This window comes from Nannobrachium achirus (genome assembly GCF_963921795.1).
Source record: "Nannobrachium achirus genome assembly, chromosome: 18".
Classification (NCBI taxonomy): domain Eukaryota; kingdom Metazoa; phylum Chordata; class Actinopteri; order Myctophiformes; family Myctophidae; genus Nannobrachium; species Nannobrachium achirus.
The window spans coordinates 55,453,949-55,469,425 of NC_137825.1; the positions used below are offsets into that span (position 1 = coordinate 55,453,949).

General features: G+C 41.8%; 1 protein-coding gene across 1 annotated transcript in view; it reads left to right on the forward strand.

Annotated features, from left to right (window-relative positions):
- Positions 1–8,972, forward strand: part of rab11fip3 (RAB11 family interacting protein 3 (class II)) — a gene marked incomplete at its 5' end in the record, with an annotated part of 79,984 nt that extends 71,012 nt beyond the window's left edge. Inside the window, 5 exons of the mRNA XM_080747520.1 lie at positions 796–877; positions 2,716–2,853; positions 4,812–4,967; positions 6,220–6,360; positions 8,328–8,972. Of these exons, the coding sequence (XP_080603646.1) occupies positions 796–877; positions 2,716–2,853; positions 4,812–4,967; positions 6,220–6,360; positions 8,328–8,441 (631 nt within the window). The 3' untranslated portion in view covers positions 8,442–8,972. The remainder of the gene's footprint in view (positions 1–795; positions 878–2,715; positions 2,854–4,811; positions 4,968–6,219; positions 6,361–8,327) is intronic.
- Between the last annotated feature and the right edge of the window lie 6,505 nt (positions 8,973–15,477).

The following is a 15,477-nucleotide window of genomic DNA, read 5'->3' on the forward strand; positions in this document are numbered from 1 at the left end:
TTATTTCACTAGAACAGGGGTTTTCAACAGATTTTGACCCAGGGACCACCATCCTGACTACGAGCAACCCTGGGGACCACCACTATTGTGTTGGTGGGCCCTTCATAGACCCACCTGACACAAATAGTGTCCGTTTTCTAAGCACTTATTACCATTTTTATCCACATATTTGTTTTTGGGGATACATGCCGCATTTGAATGCATCAACTATTTACAAAAGTATGTTTTACTTGGACCAAGCAGGACAGACCAAGTCAATTTACTATTATTATTTTTAGAAAAGAAAGCGAGCAAGCCGCGTTGTGGGTTTGTAGATCGTCTATTTTCACTATTTATAAAACATTTGTTTTTTAATTTATGGAATGTCTTAGATTTTTATTGTATTTCTTCATGAAATGGTTGAATTTAATTAATTCACGAAAAGTTTAGATTTTTTGGGGATATTTTTTCTAATGTTTTGAAATAATAATTAAAAGCAAAACGTAGGAAACCAAAAATAAAGGGCACACACCAGCCCCCATAAGTCACATCTGCCCATGAAAGATTGCGGTACATCTTGGGAATGGGCTTATTGTGTCTGAAGAGATATTTAGCCACTGCATGCATGCCCCCAACCTGGGGGCATGCATGCAAATCAAAATCGTTAAAAATCACTCCAAACGATAGAAAGAAGTAAATGAAAACATTTTAACACTCATCTTTTCTTTTCTCCAATTGACTATCTAAAATATGAACCCCTGTTGTAAAAAAACAAAGTTGTCCTTTAACCGGGCTGGTGTTCTCTACGTTGGCCAGGCTGCAGCAGCTGGATGAGGAGAACAGTGAGCTGAGGTCCTGTGTTCCATGTCTACGAGCCAACATCGAGAGACTAGAGGAGGTAAGGATCCTGCTCCTCTCATGCCTCTCATCTCTTCTCCTGCTGCTATCCAGCTATTTCAGGGGTTCTCAAACCCTTTTAGGCCGTGACCCGCAAAATAAACATATTTGAACAGGGGACCCCCACCCTGACAGGCACTTGGAATTGTAGGTATTACATTTAATGTGACTCGGTTCCACAGATAAATATTGTGAAAATAGCTGATCTACATGCTCACAACAAACGCGAGGTGTTGTGAGCATGTAGAGCGTCTATTTTCACAATGTTCGCCTCTTGCTCACTTAATATTTGACAGTTTGGCAAGTTTGGTATTAAAACGGTCTTGAAAGTCCTTAAATTGTCACTTTATAATTGTGCAGATACCAAATACACTTATTAGGCGGCTGCAGATATGGAAAAAAAGCACCTTATCGCAAACAAATTGCAACAAAAGGTTTCTCAACATTTTTTTGTAGTATTAGGTGTCCTTAATAACATACAAAAGTCTACCAAAGTCTACCAAAGTCTGACCACTAGAAAGGTGTACTTTTCAAGATGGCGTCCGTTGAGGGAGGAAAAAAAAGGACATTAAGCTAATCATCTGTTTGAGAACCACTGATCTATTTCTCTCTATTTCCATGTAGTTCCATTTAGCTTTAGTCATGTTTTAGTCATTTTGAAATGGTTTTAGTCTAGTTTTAACTGACTAAACATACAGCTGATTTAGCTGATTCAAGCTCACAACGTGTTGCGCTGCAACACGTTGTGAGCTCGTAGATCAATTTCCAGAGCGCGACACCCGAGCACAAAAGGATTTGTCTTAGTTCTACTGGATCTCTTTTCCACTAATCCTTCCATTTTAGTCTAGTTTTTATTTGGTGACGAAATTGTCAATATGTTATGGTTTTAGTCATCATAGCTTCACTTTATTTCGTTTGATTTAAATATTTGTCAGTGAAAAAAGGTAGTTGACGAAGGTTTTTCGTCATGAAAAATAGCAGATCTACAAGCTCGCAGCGCGGCACTCGGTGCCGCGCTGTGAGCTTGTATATCTGCTATTTTTCAATAGTTAAAGCATTCAATAATTCTAGGGTTAACAACCTCGCTCCTTCCCCTTCCATTTTGTGCGTTGACCAGAGCCCTAGAAACGGAGAGTTACGACACTTCCGTCGACTCCCATAGTAAACGTGGAAAGCCTATTTACTCTATGGTGGGAAGCTAACTTAGCCTAGCTTACGCATGCGCACACATGGAGCCTGTCATTCCTAGCGAGTCTCTGCCCCGTCCGCCCCCATTCATTTTCACTCGCTGGTAAGTAGACTAAATCACGTCTTTTTCACCCTTTTAATAATGTCATCTACCTTCGAGAGGCCCGTGAATGCGTTAAAATGGTGAAAAAGACGTGGTTTGGTCTACTTCCAGCGAGTGAAAATGCCTCGGCTAGAATGGGGGCGGACGTGGCAGAGGCTCGTGAGGAATGAGACGGGCTCCATGCGAAGCCACTTCCGGTCTGCGGCGAGTTCAAAGTGTGTGTCGTCACTCTGCTTACACTGCTCTGGCGTTGTCCAGAGCCTTCTACCTACGGAGAGTTGCGTCACTCCCGTTCACTTCATGGGGCCAGGTCTTCTACGCACACATCTATTGGCGTATAGTGACAAACAGCGAACCGGAAGTTTACAAAATGCATTGAAGTCTATGAGGTGTAAAGTGACAATGAACCACGTGACCAGCGCTGTTTCTGACCCCGCAGTGGCAGGACTCTCTGATTAGACGACTCTGGCGTTGACTATCTTCCGAACCCTCCCTCCCTCCCCCCATTCACACTTGCGTCCTTGTTTTTGTGTTTTTTCATGGACCAGGAGAAGAGGAAGCTCCAGGATGAGACGGAGGACATGACGGACAGGCTGAACGAGGAGATGGAGGCGCGCAGGAAGATGGCCGACAAGCTGAGCCACGAACGCCACCAGAGCCAGAAAGAGAAGGAGTCCACCCAGGAGGTGAGAGGGCCGAGTCCTCTGTCAAAATAGTATTATTCACAGTAGGCTTATCACGATACTGGATTTCTAACTTCGATACGATATTTTGAAACATTTCGATACTCGATACCATTTTCGATACCACGCAACCAAAGCGATTTCAGTGCAAAAATGTTTTTTTTATTTAAAGAAAAATACAGAACTTCTTGAGGTAGATTGTAGTGCACTTTTTAAAGGCCTGCCTTTGATTTTTTCACATTCTAAGTACAAATAGGCCTTTAAAATAACTAGGAATAAGCCAAAGAAGGAAGGACACACATAAAATTAATGTTCGTGTAAACCAACGAGAGATGTAAAAACTGATCAATATTATCGATATTATCGATAATATCGATATTATCGATATTATTGAAACTATGGAAAAGTCATATTGAAAATCAATACTATATTAAAAATCGATACTTTTGGATAAATCGATATTTTTGACAACACTAATTCACACGCAAACAAGAAAGAAGAGTAGCACCTTTCTGTGTGGAGTTTGCATGTTCTCCCCGTGTCTCCTAGGGTAGATGCCCTCACAAAAACATGCAGTAGTCCTGGTTTCTGTACTACCTCCCCCTAGCCAGCCAGGTGCTCCCCAATTCCCCATGGTGCGGCAGGGGGAGAGCGGAAACCAGGACTACAGGTTAGGTAAAGTTGGCACTGGGTGAGAAAATGGGTTGCAAAACCGTGGGATAAAAATTATATAAAGAAAAGAAAGAAGAGTAGCAAATAAAAGTGAAAAAGAAAAGTACATTTACTTTTATTATTTTTAGATAAGTAAGCGAGCAAGCTGCGTCGTGAGCTTGTAGACCGTCTATTTTCACTATCTATAAAACATTTGTTTTCTGATTTATGGAATTTCTTAGATTTTTCTTGTATTTCTCCATGAAATGGTTGAATGGTTTAATTCACGAAAAGTTTAGATTTTTTTGGGGATATTTTTTTTAAAGGGACCCATAAAAAATGTGTCAATGGTTCCCGACCCAGTGTTAGCATGGGAACCAGTGGAATAGAGGGTTTTAGTGGCTTACAACAAGGGGTCATATTTTAGATTGTAATTCGAGAAAAGAAAAGTTGAGTGTTTAAAACGTTTTCATTTATTGCTTTATATTGTTTTAACGATTTTAGTATTTTGATTTCACCCAGGAGGTGAGAGGGCCGGGAACTTTTGATATCTCTGGTACCAGAACACCCTGTGTATGAAACGAGACAGCAGTTATATTAGAAAGACATTGGGCTGCTTCCTTGTTTCCTTCACAGGTGTTGCCAATGATAAATGAGACTGAACAATGCTGTGCAATATCGTAGTGCTTAATTCATATCTGTGTTCTTCTGAACCAAGCTTTTTGGTCATTATTGTTTTGGTTCATTATTTACCGTATTCTGAATTTGAGCCACGGACCACCATTTGATGACATTTAGCCTCTCAGATCCAAAACATATAATATTTATTTATCGTTGGATAAGATTTTGTTCACAATTCCATGCTGTTTTGATGTTGGTACCATAGAAGAGAGAACAGGCAAAACGTTAATCAAAATACTGTATATATATATATATTATTTCTACATTCTGTAATTAGCCAGTAGCTATGGCCCTCCCCTAAAAGCTTTTGTCCAATGCTAGCTTAGCAACCGGCAGCTTGCCAGCTAGCATTGGACAAAAGCTTTTTGGGAGGGGCATAGCTACTGGCTAATGGTGTAGACTTGCATAAATTAAGTAATGCAGAGGTTTAACAATACTTTAAAGCTCTTAAAGGGTTCATTTGGTTACCAACTCACCATCATTTAGCTGGGGCCCACCTGGAACCCCCTCAAGGACCACTGGTGGTCCCTGGACCACACTGGTTTAGACAAACAATCTCCTTTATGCATTGCTTTAAGTGACTTGCACTTGTTGACGTTTCGCCCTACGTTCCTCCCACCACCCACCAGCTTATCGAGGACCTCCGTAAGCAGTTGGAGCATCTACAGCTGTACAAGCTGGAGGCGGAGACCAAGAGGGGGCGCTCTCCCAGTGCGGGACTACAGGAGTACCAGACCCGCACCCGGGAGGCTGAACTAGAGCAGGAGATCAAGCGTCTCAAACAGGTACTCAAGCACAGTGTTTCTCAAACATTTCAAATGTCACGGTATTTCCCTTAACTCTGTACAAATGGAACCAAATCAACCTTTTAGGATTCATTTGGTTCCATTTGTACACTTATCAGAGTTACAGAATTGTATGGGTCAATTTAGACCATCCTAAAAGAACCAACAGAGTCCCTGGAATCCACTTTGAGAACCACTGCTCTAACACAGAGGGTGCTTCAACTCTCAGTAGACCTCTGCTCGCACCTAGTTCATACGTGGTGTTTCATTCAACTCTGTCACTAACAACAACACATGAGAAAAGGAAAATGCCTGTTGACTAACAAATATGTAACAAGTGTCAGCGCTGTAGAGACTTAATCCAGAGTGTCTTACAATGAGCACAAGGTGATACACCAGCAAGACTCCCTAATCGACCGTCAGGTCACATGTATACACCACTTTGCATGATTTTAGGGCAAAATCTGTAAGAGCATTTGCAAGAATTGGCCTCATGATGGCGCTAGAAGAGGGCCATGTGAGAAATGAGGTTGTGGTTTGGCAGCCAAGGAGTGTGTGTGTGCAAAGTTTGGCATGGATAGGGGCAACGGTGGCGGAGATATGAGTAGGGGAAAAGTGTGACGTGACTGACAGACAGACCGACTGACCGACTAACAGCCGGTGGAGGTTTTGATAGTGACTGCGACCTGACGGTCGCAATCAAATGCATAGAAATTGTAATCTAGGATCGTAGGTAAACCAAGGACCTGTCGTCAGTCTAACTGTAGACTGATAAAACACCAAACAACTACTTATTGTATTACTGTATATGAGGATGTTAGGGCTGTCACCATATGACATTTTACATGACCATTAATTGTCACTCAAATAATTGGCGATTAACGATTTAATTGTGTTTTTGTCGTTGATAATTACATTTCTGTTTGGCTTTTAGGCTTTGAAGTTGCATATGGTAGATACGACACATAACCTAAATATACAAATACATTACTGACATATTTGACAACTTACTACTTAAAAAATAACATTGATAGTGGAAATAGCCGACCTACAAGCTCACAACGCGTCGCAAGCTTGTAGATCTGCTATAATATCTGCTATATTCCACTATTTCGGACATTTTTCAACATTCACGATTATGACGATTATGACAAAATAATTGCGATAATGTCAAATAATCACGATTAGACGATTATGTAATAAATGTGACAGCCCTATGTGATGATGATGATAATGTGATGACTCCCCGCAGGACAACCGCAGTCTGAAGGAGCAGAATGACGAGCTCAACGGCCAGATCATCAACCTGAGCATCCAGGGAGCCAAGAACCTGATGTCGTCCTCCTTCTCCGACTCCCTGGCGGCCGAGATCAGCTCTGTGTCTCGGGGAGAGGTCAGTTTGACATGAGGATAACAGGGTTCCCACGGTCATGAAATTCCTGGAAATATTTTGAAATTAGAAAAATATCTTTCCAGTACTGGAAAAGTTTTGGAATTGATCAAGGGTCCTGGAAGGCCATGGAAAAAATAGCTATGCGTTGTCTTTGGTTATTGATTTTGTTAATACCTCTGAAATGACAAATTAAACATTGGCCAAATTGTCAAATATTAGAGGCAGAAATTGTGAAAATAGCCGATCTACATGCTCACAACGCCTCGCAACGCGAGGCGTTGTGAGCATGTAGATCTGCTATTTTCACAATAGAAACGTGTTATACAAAATTCCTCAACTCTTTGTGCTCGTCAGGGTGCCGGATCCCCAGTTAAAATATGATTATTTCGGGGGTCACAGCCTGAAAAGGTTGAGAACCACTGGCATACACTGCCTGTCTTTGTGCACTGCGCATAGGAGTAAGCGACTTGTTATTGAGCTGAATTATTGTTATATAGTCCTGGAAATTGGGTTAAATATTCTGAAAAAGTTTTGGAAATTATTTGGTAAAAATGTGTGGGAACCCTGGTATAGGCTCGCATGTGATGGCGTCCATAGGAGAGACGCGATACGAACGTGAATTCTCAAAATTGGAGTTGTAGATCAGTGTGTTATACCAGTAGTTCTCAAACCTTTTCATGTCAAGGACCCCCAAATTAATATCATTTTTCTCTTTTGTGCCAGGGACCCCAGTACAAGATTTATAATGTTTCAAAAACGTTAGAAATGTTAGGGTATAGGGTTAAAGTTAAACTGATTTAGATGATTTCACTCATTTGATGCCCACGGGGTGTCAACGCGTCAATCTCTTTGATGTCTACGTGTGCCCATCGACGCGTTTGACGCGTTGTACAGTAAACTATACTTGGCTGCTGTGGTGATGAAACAAACTTTATTTCCCAAAATGCAGCGTGGGATCACGTGACCAGGAAGTGCTGTCTGCCTCGTTCACTGCCCTGTAAAGCTGCTGCACAAACATGCAGTTTTCTCCGGATCTTTTCTTTTTTTTTCTTTTCACGTTCAAAACGCGGCCTTCTCTACCGGCCGTCACACAAATGCTGTGGCGCAGGATTGTTAAAAACCGGTCCTGACTGAAAGAAAAGATTTTCGCGAAATAAACAAGACATGCTTGGATTGCATTTACTCGGATTACTTTTTCCGCCAGGACCTCGAAGGTAGGCAACATGGCGGGTTGCCATGGGCACCAGCAAATGAACCCTTGCGTTCATCGTGGGCACCTGATGTGTTAGGCCTGAACACATTATGACACGATATTTTATGCTTTAAATAAAAAAAAAATAGCAGATATACAAGCTCACAGCGCGGCACTGAGTGCCGCGCTGCGAGCTTGTAGATCTGCTATTTTTGAAAAATCGTGAAAATTAGAATTTTGACCTGATTCTATAAGTGTATTTTGAATCGTTCTAAGATTTTTGGAAAAAACCTATGTTTCTATGTCAGCAATCTGGCTCGCCATCGTCAAAGAAAAGGTCCTTTTCACTCAACTGGAGCTCAGTTAGTCTGTTCTTGAGAGACTACTATGTCAGTGGTTCTCAAACCTTTTCTTGTGAAGGACCCCCAAAATGATATTTATTTGGCCACGGACCCCCATCTCAAAATATCTAGTTCCAGGGACCCCCCAGAAGCAAAATTTGAGTTACAAACGTTCACTTTGAAAATACATATATTCAAAGATTTGCACACATTTTCACGACTTTTTCAAAAATAGCAGATCTACAAGCTCACAGCGCGGCACTCGGTGCCGCGCTGTGAGCTTGTATATCTGCTATTTTTTACTGGTTAAAGCATTCAATAATTCTAGGCCTAAATGGGTTAAGAACCACTATGTTATACTGTGGCATGTTATTTCTTATTAAACATGTATCGTTATTGTTATGTCGACTGACACATGCCAACTCTGTTTCCAGTTGATGGAGGCTGTCCACAAGCAAGAAGAAATCAACTACAGGCTCCAGGACTATATCGACAAAATCATCGTGGCCATCATGGAGTGCAACCCCGCTATCCTGGAGGTCAAATAAGACGCCCTCGTGAAAGGTCTTGCCTACGTTGAAGTTGGAACAAAAAGAAAGCACTCCCAATTCCAATTGAAGATTCAAAAGAACTATCTCGTTTTTGGCACTGTCCATGGCTGTCTATGAATAAGCTATTTTGGTTAAATATCCCTTGAATATGAGCATATTTGTGTGTGCGTGCATGTTCTCCCTCCTTAATTCCAATGGGTTCTGGTGACTTCCATGTATTTGGGTAGAGGGACCCGCGTTATGAAGGTATGGATGATGTTCCATGAGAATTTACATCACGAGATGCAGAAACCTCCCCGCCCTTTCCAAAGAGACAAAACATCTGGAGGCTTGGCTTACATGGAATTTAGACAATGATACCCGAAAAGCCTTAAAGCTAAATGCCATGTGAGTACCCAACTGGTCGTACATACATCGACCAGCATGTTAGGGCGTGTCCTCCTGAGCCGCGCTGAATCGTGTTGTCCACACATCGTGTGTTTAAGCCGTATGAAGCGCTGTTCATGAGGAGGCAGCCAGGGGGAGCTACCGGGCTTCTGAATTGTCCGTTGCTCTCTTAAACACATTTGAAGTTTGCTGTGTTATCTACAGTGGTGGACAAAGTATATACCAAGTAAATGCTCTTAAGTACAAATTACAAAGTACATTTTCTTTTTTAACATTAATGCATTGCTGTAATGACATTTGTAACATTTAAAAACTATAAAGTAAAACGAAATTCATGAACAGGTCGCCGTGCGACATGTTGTAAGCTTGTAGCTGTGCTATTTTCACTAGGTTTGAAATAGGGCTTAAGTGTTTAATTCATGAAGTACTTTTCCCCTCCCTAGAAGCGTAGTGGAGTCAAAAGTACAATATTTTGTCTTGGCGATGTAGTGGCGTGAAAGTCGTGCTTGCACGAAATTATAAAAGAATGTACTTAAGTACAGTACTCAAGTAAATATACTTAGTTACTGTCCACCACTGGTCAGCGTTTGCAGTGTGGCCTGTCTTTTAGACCTAATTGGACGATCTTTCCAGTCAACCTAGTGAGGGACATTTCGAGGGGCGGAGCATGAGAAATGCCCTGAGGGTTTGTTTTGTGCGTGTGTGTGTGTGGAGTATTTTACATTCCCATTTTGTTTCTTTTTTTTTTTGCTTAAAGGTTTTGAAAATGGATTGACACATTCTATTGTTGTGAGCCTCAATGTCTCCATGCGAGGACCTGTCGGGCCATTTGCTGCATCTCCATTTGTTTTTACGATGAAACAGGGTCTCAGAGTTCAGGTGGGCTTGGAAACCTCGTGTTTAAAGAGCGACGTTTCCCATCACGGACTAACGGTCGTAAAACTTCCAAAGCTGGCGTACAGTAAGGAACTTGTGATGTATAACTGACAAAGTAATGATAATACTGATGCTTGTACTTTGTACACGTTGCTAACATTTCAATTAAGCCTAAAGGGAAACTGCAGAGTGATCTGGAAATTGGAGTCTCTCTTTTTTCTCTGTTGGGCTCACCTGATCTCTGGTCTCTTGATGAGTGAAAGTTCTAGGGAGCCAGCTAATCCAGGTTACCAAACATTCTTGCTATTGTCGGTGAAAATGTTTTCGAGACTGAGAATGCTGGTATTTGACATGTCGTATATATGAAGTAACTCAATTACTTTTTGCACTCAATTTTGTTTTGATTACAGAAAATGTATTTTCTTTGTCAAAATAGGGGAGGGGGGGGGGGAGCGGTTTATTGTGAAGGATTAAATTCTACATTGAAGATGCTTAGTGCATATATGAATATCGTCGCTGTCGGGCAAAACCAAAACCATGTCCAAAACCCTTACTTTTTAGGAAATGGACTAAAAAAGAACCTGTGTTCCAATGGATACAATGTAGTTCTGTGTTCCAATGGATACAATGTAGTTCTTATTTGATCACAAGCTCTGAGATATTTGTTAAAACCCACAGACAGACATGACCTATTTGAACATGGCATCGCTATTTTGTGCATGAATTATTATAGACTAAAACAGCAGATCTACAAGCTCGCGATGTGGCACTTTGTGAGCTTATAGATGGGTTAGGTAATTAATTTATTTTAAAAAAGTGGAGGTTTCTGCCTGACAGCGAATACGCGAATGATTCAATGAGTACAGGGACTCTTGTTGCTAGAGGCACAGTCATCAACTGACGAACTTTAGCTTGCCGAACTCTCACGCACATTTACAGATGAGCAAAACCAAATCACACTAACCAGAATGCCATATAGCACATTCAAGAGCTGTTGAGACATACAGTATGCTCAGGCTGTGTCCGAATATTTTGCTAAATTCTCACTCTTAACGTGCGTTATATTTTAACAACTCTTCTCCTTACAATTGGGGAGTTCATCTACTGGCTTGAGGGAGAGTTTCAAGAGGCCAGCCTCTTGTTCCACGGCGGACCTAAAAGGATGATACATACATTGACGAGACACTTAAGATTTAGCGAGCAATAATGTTGCAAAACAACGGTGGACATTGCTGGAGGGCAGATAGAGAAACGATGCTGATCTTTTCCCCCCTCAACAAAAGCTACATGTACTTTTTCCTCTGTGGTTCTGGAATACAGCAAGGACTCACGGCAGACTGAATACATACTCACGGCTCTTTGTAGACATTTATGGACACCTCTGTCTCACCTCGAAATCGGATATTCTAGTCCGAGTTGGATACCGGACAACTTTTGCGGTGTTGCACTTGGTCTCCCTGTCTGTGGTGGACAGGTAGTTTGTCCTTTGCAAGAGGGGACCAGGCAGAATGGTGCATCAACACAATGACGATAGACTCAAATCAAACGAAACGACAGCTGTCTTTTCACCCTATTCACCTCGAACTCCTGCTATGTATGTCACTACTACTACTATTCTTCACCTGCCATTCCATGGAACATGGCCTTGGATGTAAATGATGTGTACATGTAAAGTTTTTTTCTACCCTTCTTGTAGAGTCTAGGTATTTTTATAGTCACGAAAACAAGGATAAATGTTCTTTTTCTTTTCTTGTCTTTTGCTGAGGAACAATTGCCTGTATTCTAGCATGTAGCGTGTACAGTACGTGTTGGGCTTCTCACCCGTTTCAAATCACAACAGAATATTTATTCACCATTTTCTCATGATGACACCATTTCTGGGGACGGCTCTTCACGTTAAAAAAAAGTTTGTAAATAATTTTAGGGCTTTTTTGTTAGTATTTTCTTTTTCCTTAACGTTCACAAAAGGAAGACGGTATACACAGGGAATGATTCTGTTGAAGTATTCTTTTGAATGAAAATGTATCCATTTAAGAAAAATATGTTTGGGGAAAGTCCCGATAGTCTGGTTGATTTACATCTTGTACAAAAGCTTGAGTCTGGCCAGTTCAAAATGCCATATGGCTTGATGAGGACGCTAACATGATGCTTATGTTGCGATGCCTTCTACAAGGCCATTGCTATATTGTTGACTTTTGCCACTGTTGTCTTCCCAGCTGAAGTCGGGTACTGCATGGAACCACTCATCATCGTTGTATATCACTGATAGTTCAGAAAACCTTTTGACCCAGATCTATTTACACTTTACAGCAGTATATACTGTAAATCTGTGGAGTTGTACCTCTTATTTGTAGCGAGGCATCCTTAAGCACTTGCATTAGTAATACCTCTTATTCGGTCTACAGTACAACTTTTCTTATTGGTACAACATCGGCACATTGCGTTTCAGTATGACGTTTTTTTCCATGCCCATTCGTCATTTACATTTCAACCATGGGGATTTACGATGAGGAGAGTCACAATTTCAATCTGGCTACGGATAACCCTCAAATATAACAATTTTTATTTCAGTGTATCTGGCTCTGATAGGATAAATGAAAACTAACACTGCTTACTCAATGACTGGACGGTTGCTGAGACCACAGACCTGTCAAAACATTCCCCTTGTAGCAGGGCTAAACTTGATTCAGTGGAATTCCGTAATGCACTTTAAACGATTCCAATGTCTTCATTTTTATCCCCTGCTTTCAAAATGACCAAAGACATTTGACTTTTAACTCAGTCTAGAACTCTTTATGATCAGCTCTTGGGTTTCCCAAAAGCTTACTCATAGTCAGGGACGTGCTGGGCCCCTGATTCAGCCCAGGAAAAAGAGTTGGAGAGGCCCTCATTGCACGCTATAGAGAGAGATCTCTCTCTATAGCGCTGCTGCTACTCAAAGATTTGCCATTTCAGATCATGACAAGTGACAACCCCAGTGGGCCAATTACTGTACATGAGTTATATTTCGTCGTTGTCGGGTGGAAACCTTGTATGTCCAAAACCGTTTGTTTTGTATTTATCATTTTAAAAATGATTTAAACTAGTAAAAACAGCCGATCTACAAGCACACAACGCCTCGCACCGCGAGGCGTTGTGTGCTTGTAGATCTGCTGTTTTCACTACTTTTGTGCGACGGCCTTGTATGATGAAGCAGGGCTTTGCTTTGCGAAAAAATGTATACATTTGAAACTTGGAGATACGAGGTTTCTGCCCGACAGTGATGGAACTGGAAATGGAACGAAGGCCGACATTTTATTTTTATTTTTTCCTAATGGCCGGCCTGGACCGGCCAGGAATGAACCGGTCGTTCGGGAGTTGTCCCGCTTTTCCCAATGGCCAGCACGTCCCTGCTCACAGTAACAGAAAAGGATTGAACTCTCTACTTTCAGTAGTTTGCCCTGACAAACTGGTCTGCTAGTCTTAACACTGTGCCTCTGCGTGTCATACCTTGCATCTAAACTAACCCTATAAGCCCTGGGAAACGCGCTAACCACGTGACTGTCAGTTTGCTAAATTAGGACAAACCCTAAATTGTGTAAATAAGACTTGTAATTTTTGTGGACTTCTGCTCTCACACTTGCTTCCAATGTCCAAAGAAAGTTTGCTCAAGGCACAAACATCACTACAGAGTAGTGCATGGCTTGCCATTTTACTGACACGGGAGGATGAAAAGAGAACATTGTAGAAAAAACAGAAATTGTATAACTGGAGTTTATTCTTATTTTGAAAGAAATGTATAAATTATAACAGTATTGGTTACTGCTGTATATTATTTTTTGAAGCTCTCTTGAAAGATGTATCCTAATTGTTATTGAGGAAGTATAAGTTCATCAAGTCATTGTTAAATTAAAAAGAAAAAAAAAGTTAAAGAAAACAATGAAGGTAAGATTAGGAAAATAAATTAAATAAAGTGATCCTGTGTTTGTCTTGTTGTAATTAATGTTACTTTACATCTTTACTAGTATAGCCCTGGCTGGCACTGTTTGCCTGACAACAGGTACTGTTGACAACGTGTCACTTTGTGACATATTGAAAGGGAGAGAAGGAGCCTATTTCACCCACACAATAACCTGGGCATGGCCAGGTACTGATAGACACACAACGTACCTCAGGGTTTCCCAAGGTGGGTGATGCACCCAAATGTGTGCATGATGCCAGTCCAGGGGTGCCGCAGAATACTTGGATAATAATTTGGAATTCATCAATATCACTCACTTCACTATGATTAGTAAAACATACCTTATTGCACTGTACTTGAGTTATTTTTCCGTCTACACACTGCATTACATTATGCAGATAACAATCCCCTTAAAGAACCATGGTGAATTATTAAGAGTCACAACATACTTTTACTATTTGTACTTTGGGTAGCTATTTTGAAAACAGGACTTTGGACAGGATTTGTAACAGTATGTTTACAATGTGGTATAGCTAAATTTACCCAAGTAAATCTCAGTACTTGCACCACTGCTGCTAATATGCTGGTGGAGAAGGAGTTACAGTAATGTATGCGAGCATAATGTGTGCGCACCACGCCCACACGCATTTCCAAACCACGCCCCGCCCCCAATTTGCATATGTCGACTAAGCTCCTCCCCTTCATTTACATACGGCCGTCTGCATTTTTTACGCGCTGGGAAACACACCTTAACGCCCTCATTAGCATAATGTATGCGTGCATAATGTATGCGAACCACGCCCACACGCATTTCCAAACCACGCCCCGCCCCCAATTTGCATATGTCGACTAAGCTCCTCCCCTTCATTTACATACGGCCGCCTGCATTTTTTACACGCTGAGAAACGCCACTTAACAGCCTCATTAGCATAATTTATGCGAACCACGCCCACACGCATTCCCAGACCATGCCCCGCCCCCAATTTGCATGAGTCGACTAAGCTCCTCCCCTTCATTTACATACGGTCGTCTGCATTTTTTACGCGCTGGGAAACCTACCTTAACGCCCTCATTAGCATAATTTATGCGAACCACGCCCACACGCATTCCCAGACCATGCCCCGCCCCCAATTTGCATGAGTCGACTAAGCTCCTCCCCTTCATTTACATACGGTCATCTGCATTTTTTATGCGCTGGGAAACACACCTTAACGCCCTCATTAGCATAATGTATGCGAGCATAATGTATGCGAACCACGCCCACACGCATTTCCAGACAATGCCCCGCCCCCAATTTGCAAGAGTCGACTAAGCTCCTCCACTTCATTTACATACGGCCGTCTGCATTTTTTACGCGCTGGGAAACACACCTTAACGCCCTCATTAGCATAATGTATGCGTGCATAATGTATGCGAACCACGCCCACACGCATTTCCAAACCACGCCCCGCCTCCAATTTGCATATGTCGACTAAGCTCCTCCCCTTCATTTACATACGGCCGCCTGCATTTTTTACGCGCTGAGAAACGCCACTTAACAGCCTCATTAGCATAATTTATGCGGACCACACCCATCCGCATTTCCAAACCATGCACCGCCCCCATTTTTTTAAAGTCGACTAAGCTCCTCCCCTTCATTTACATACGGCCGTCTGCTTTTTTTTACGTGCTGGGAAACCTACCTTAACGCCCTCATTAGCATAATGTATGCGAGCATAATGTATGCGCACCACGCCCACACGCATTTCCAAACCACGCCCCGCCCCCAATTTGCATATGTTGACTAAGCTCCTCCCCTTCATTTACATACGGCCGTCTGCATTTTTTACG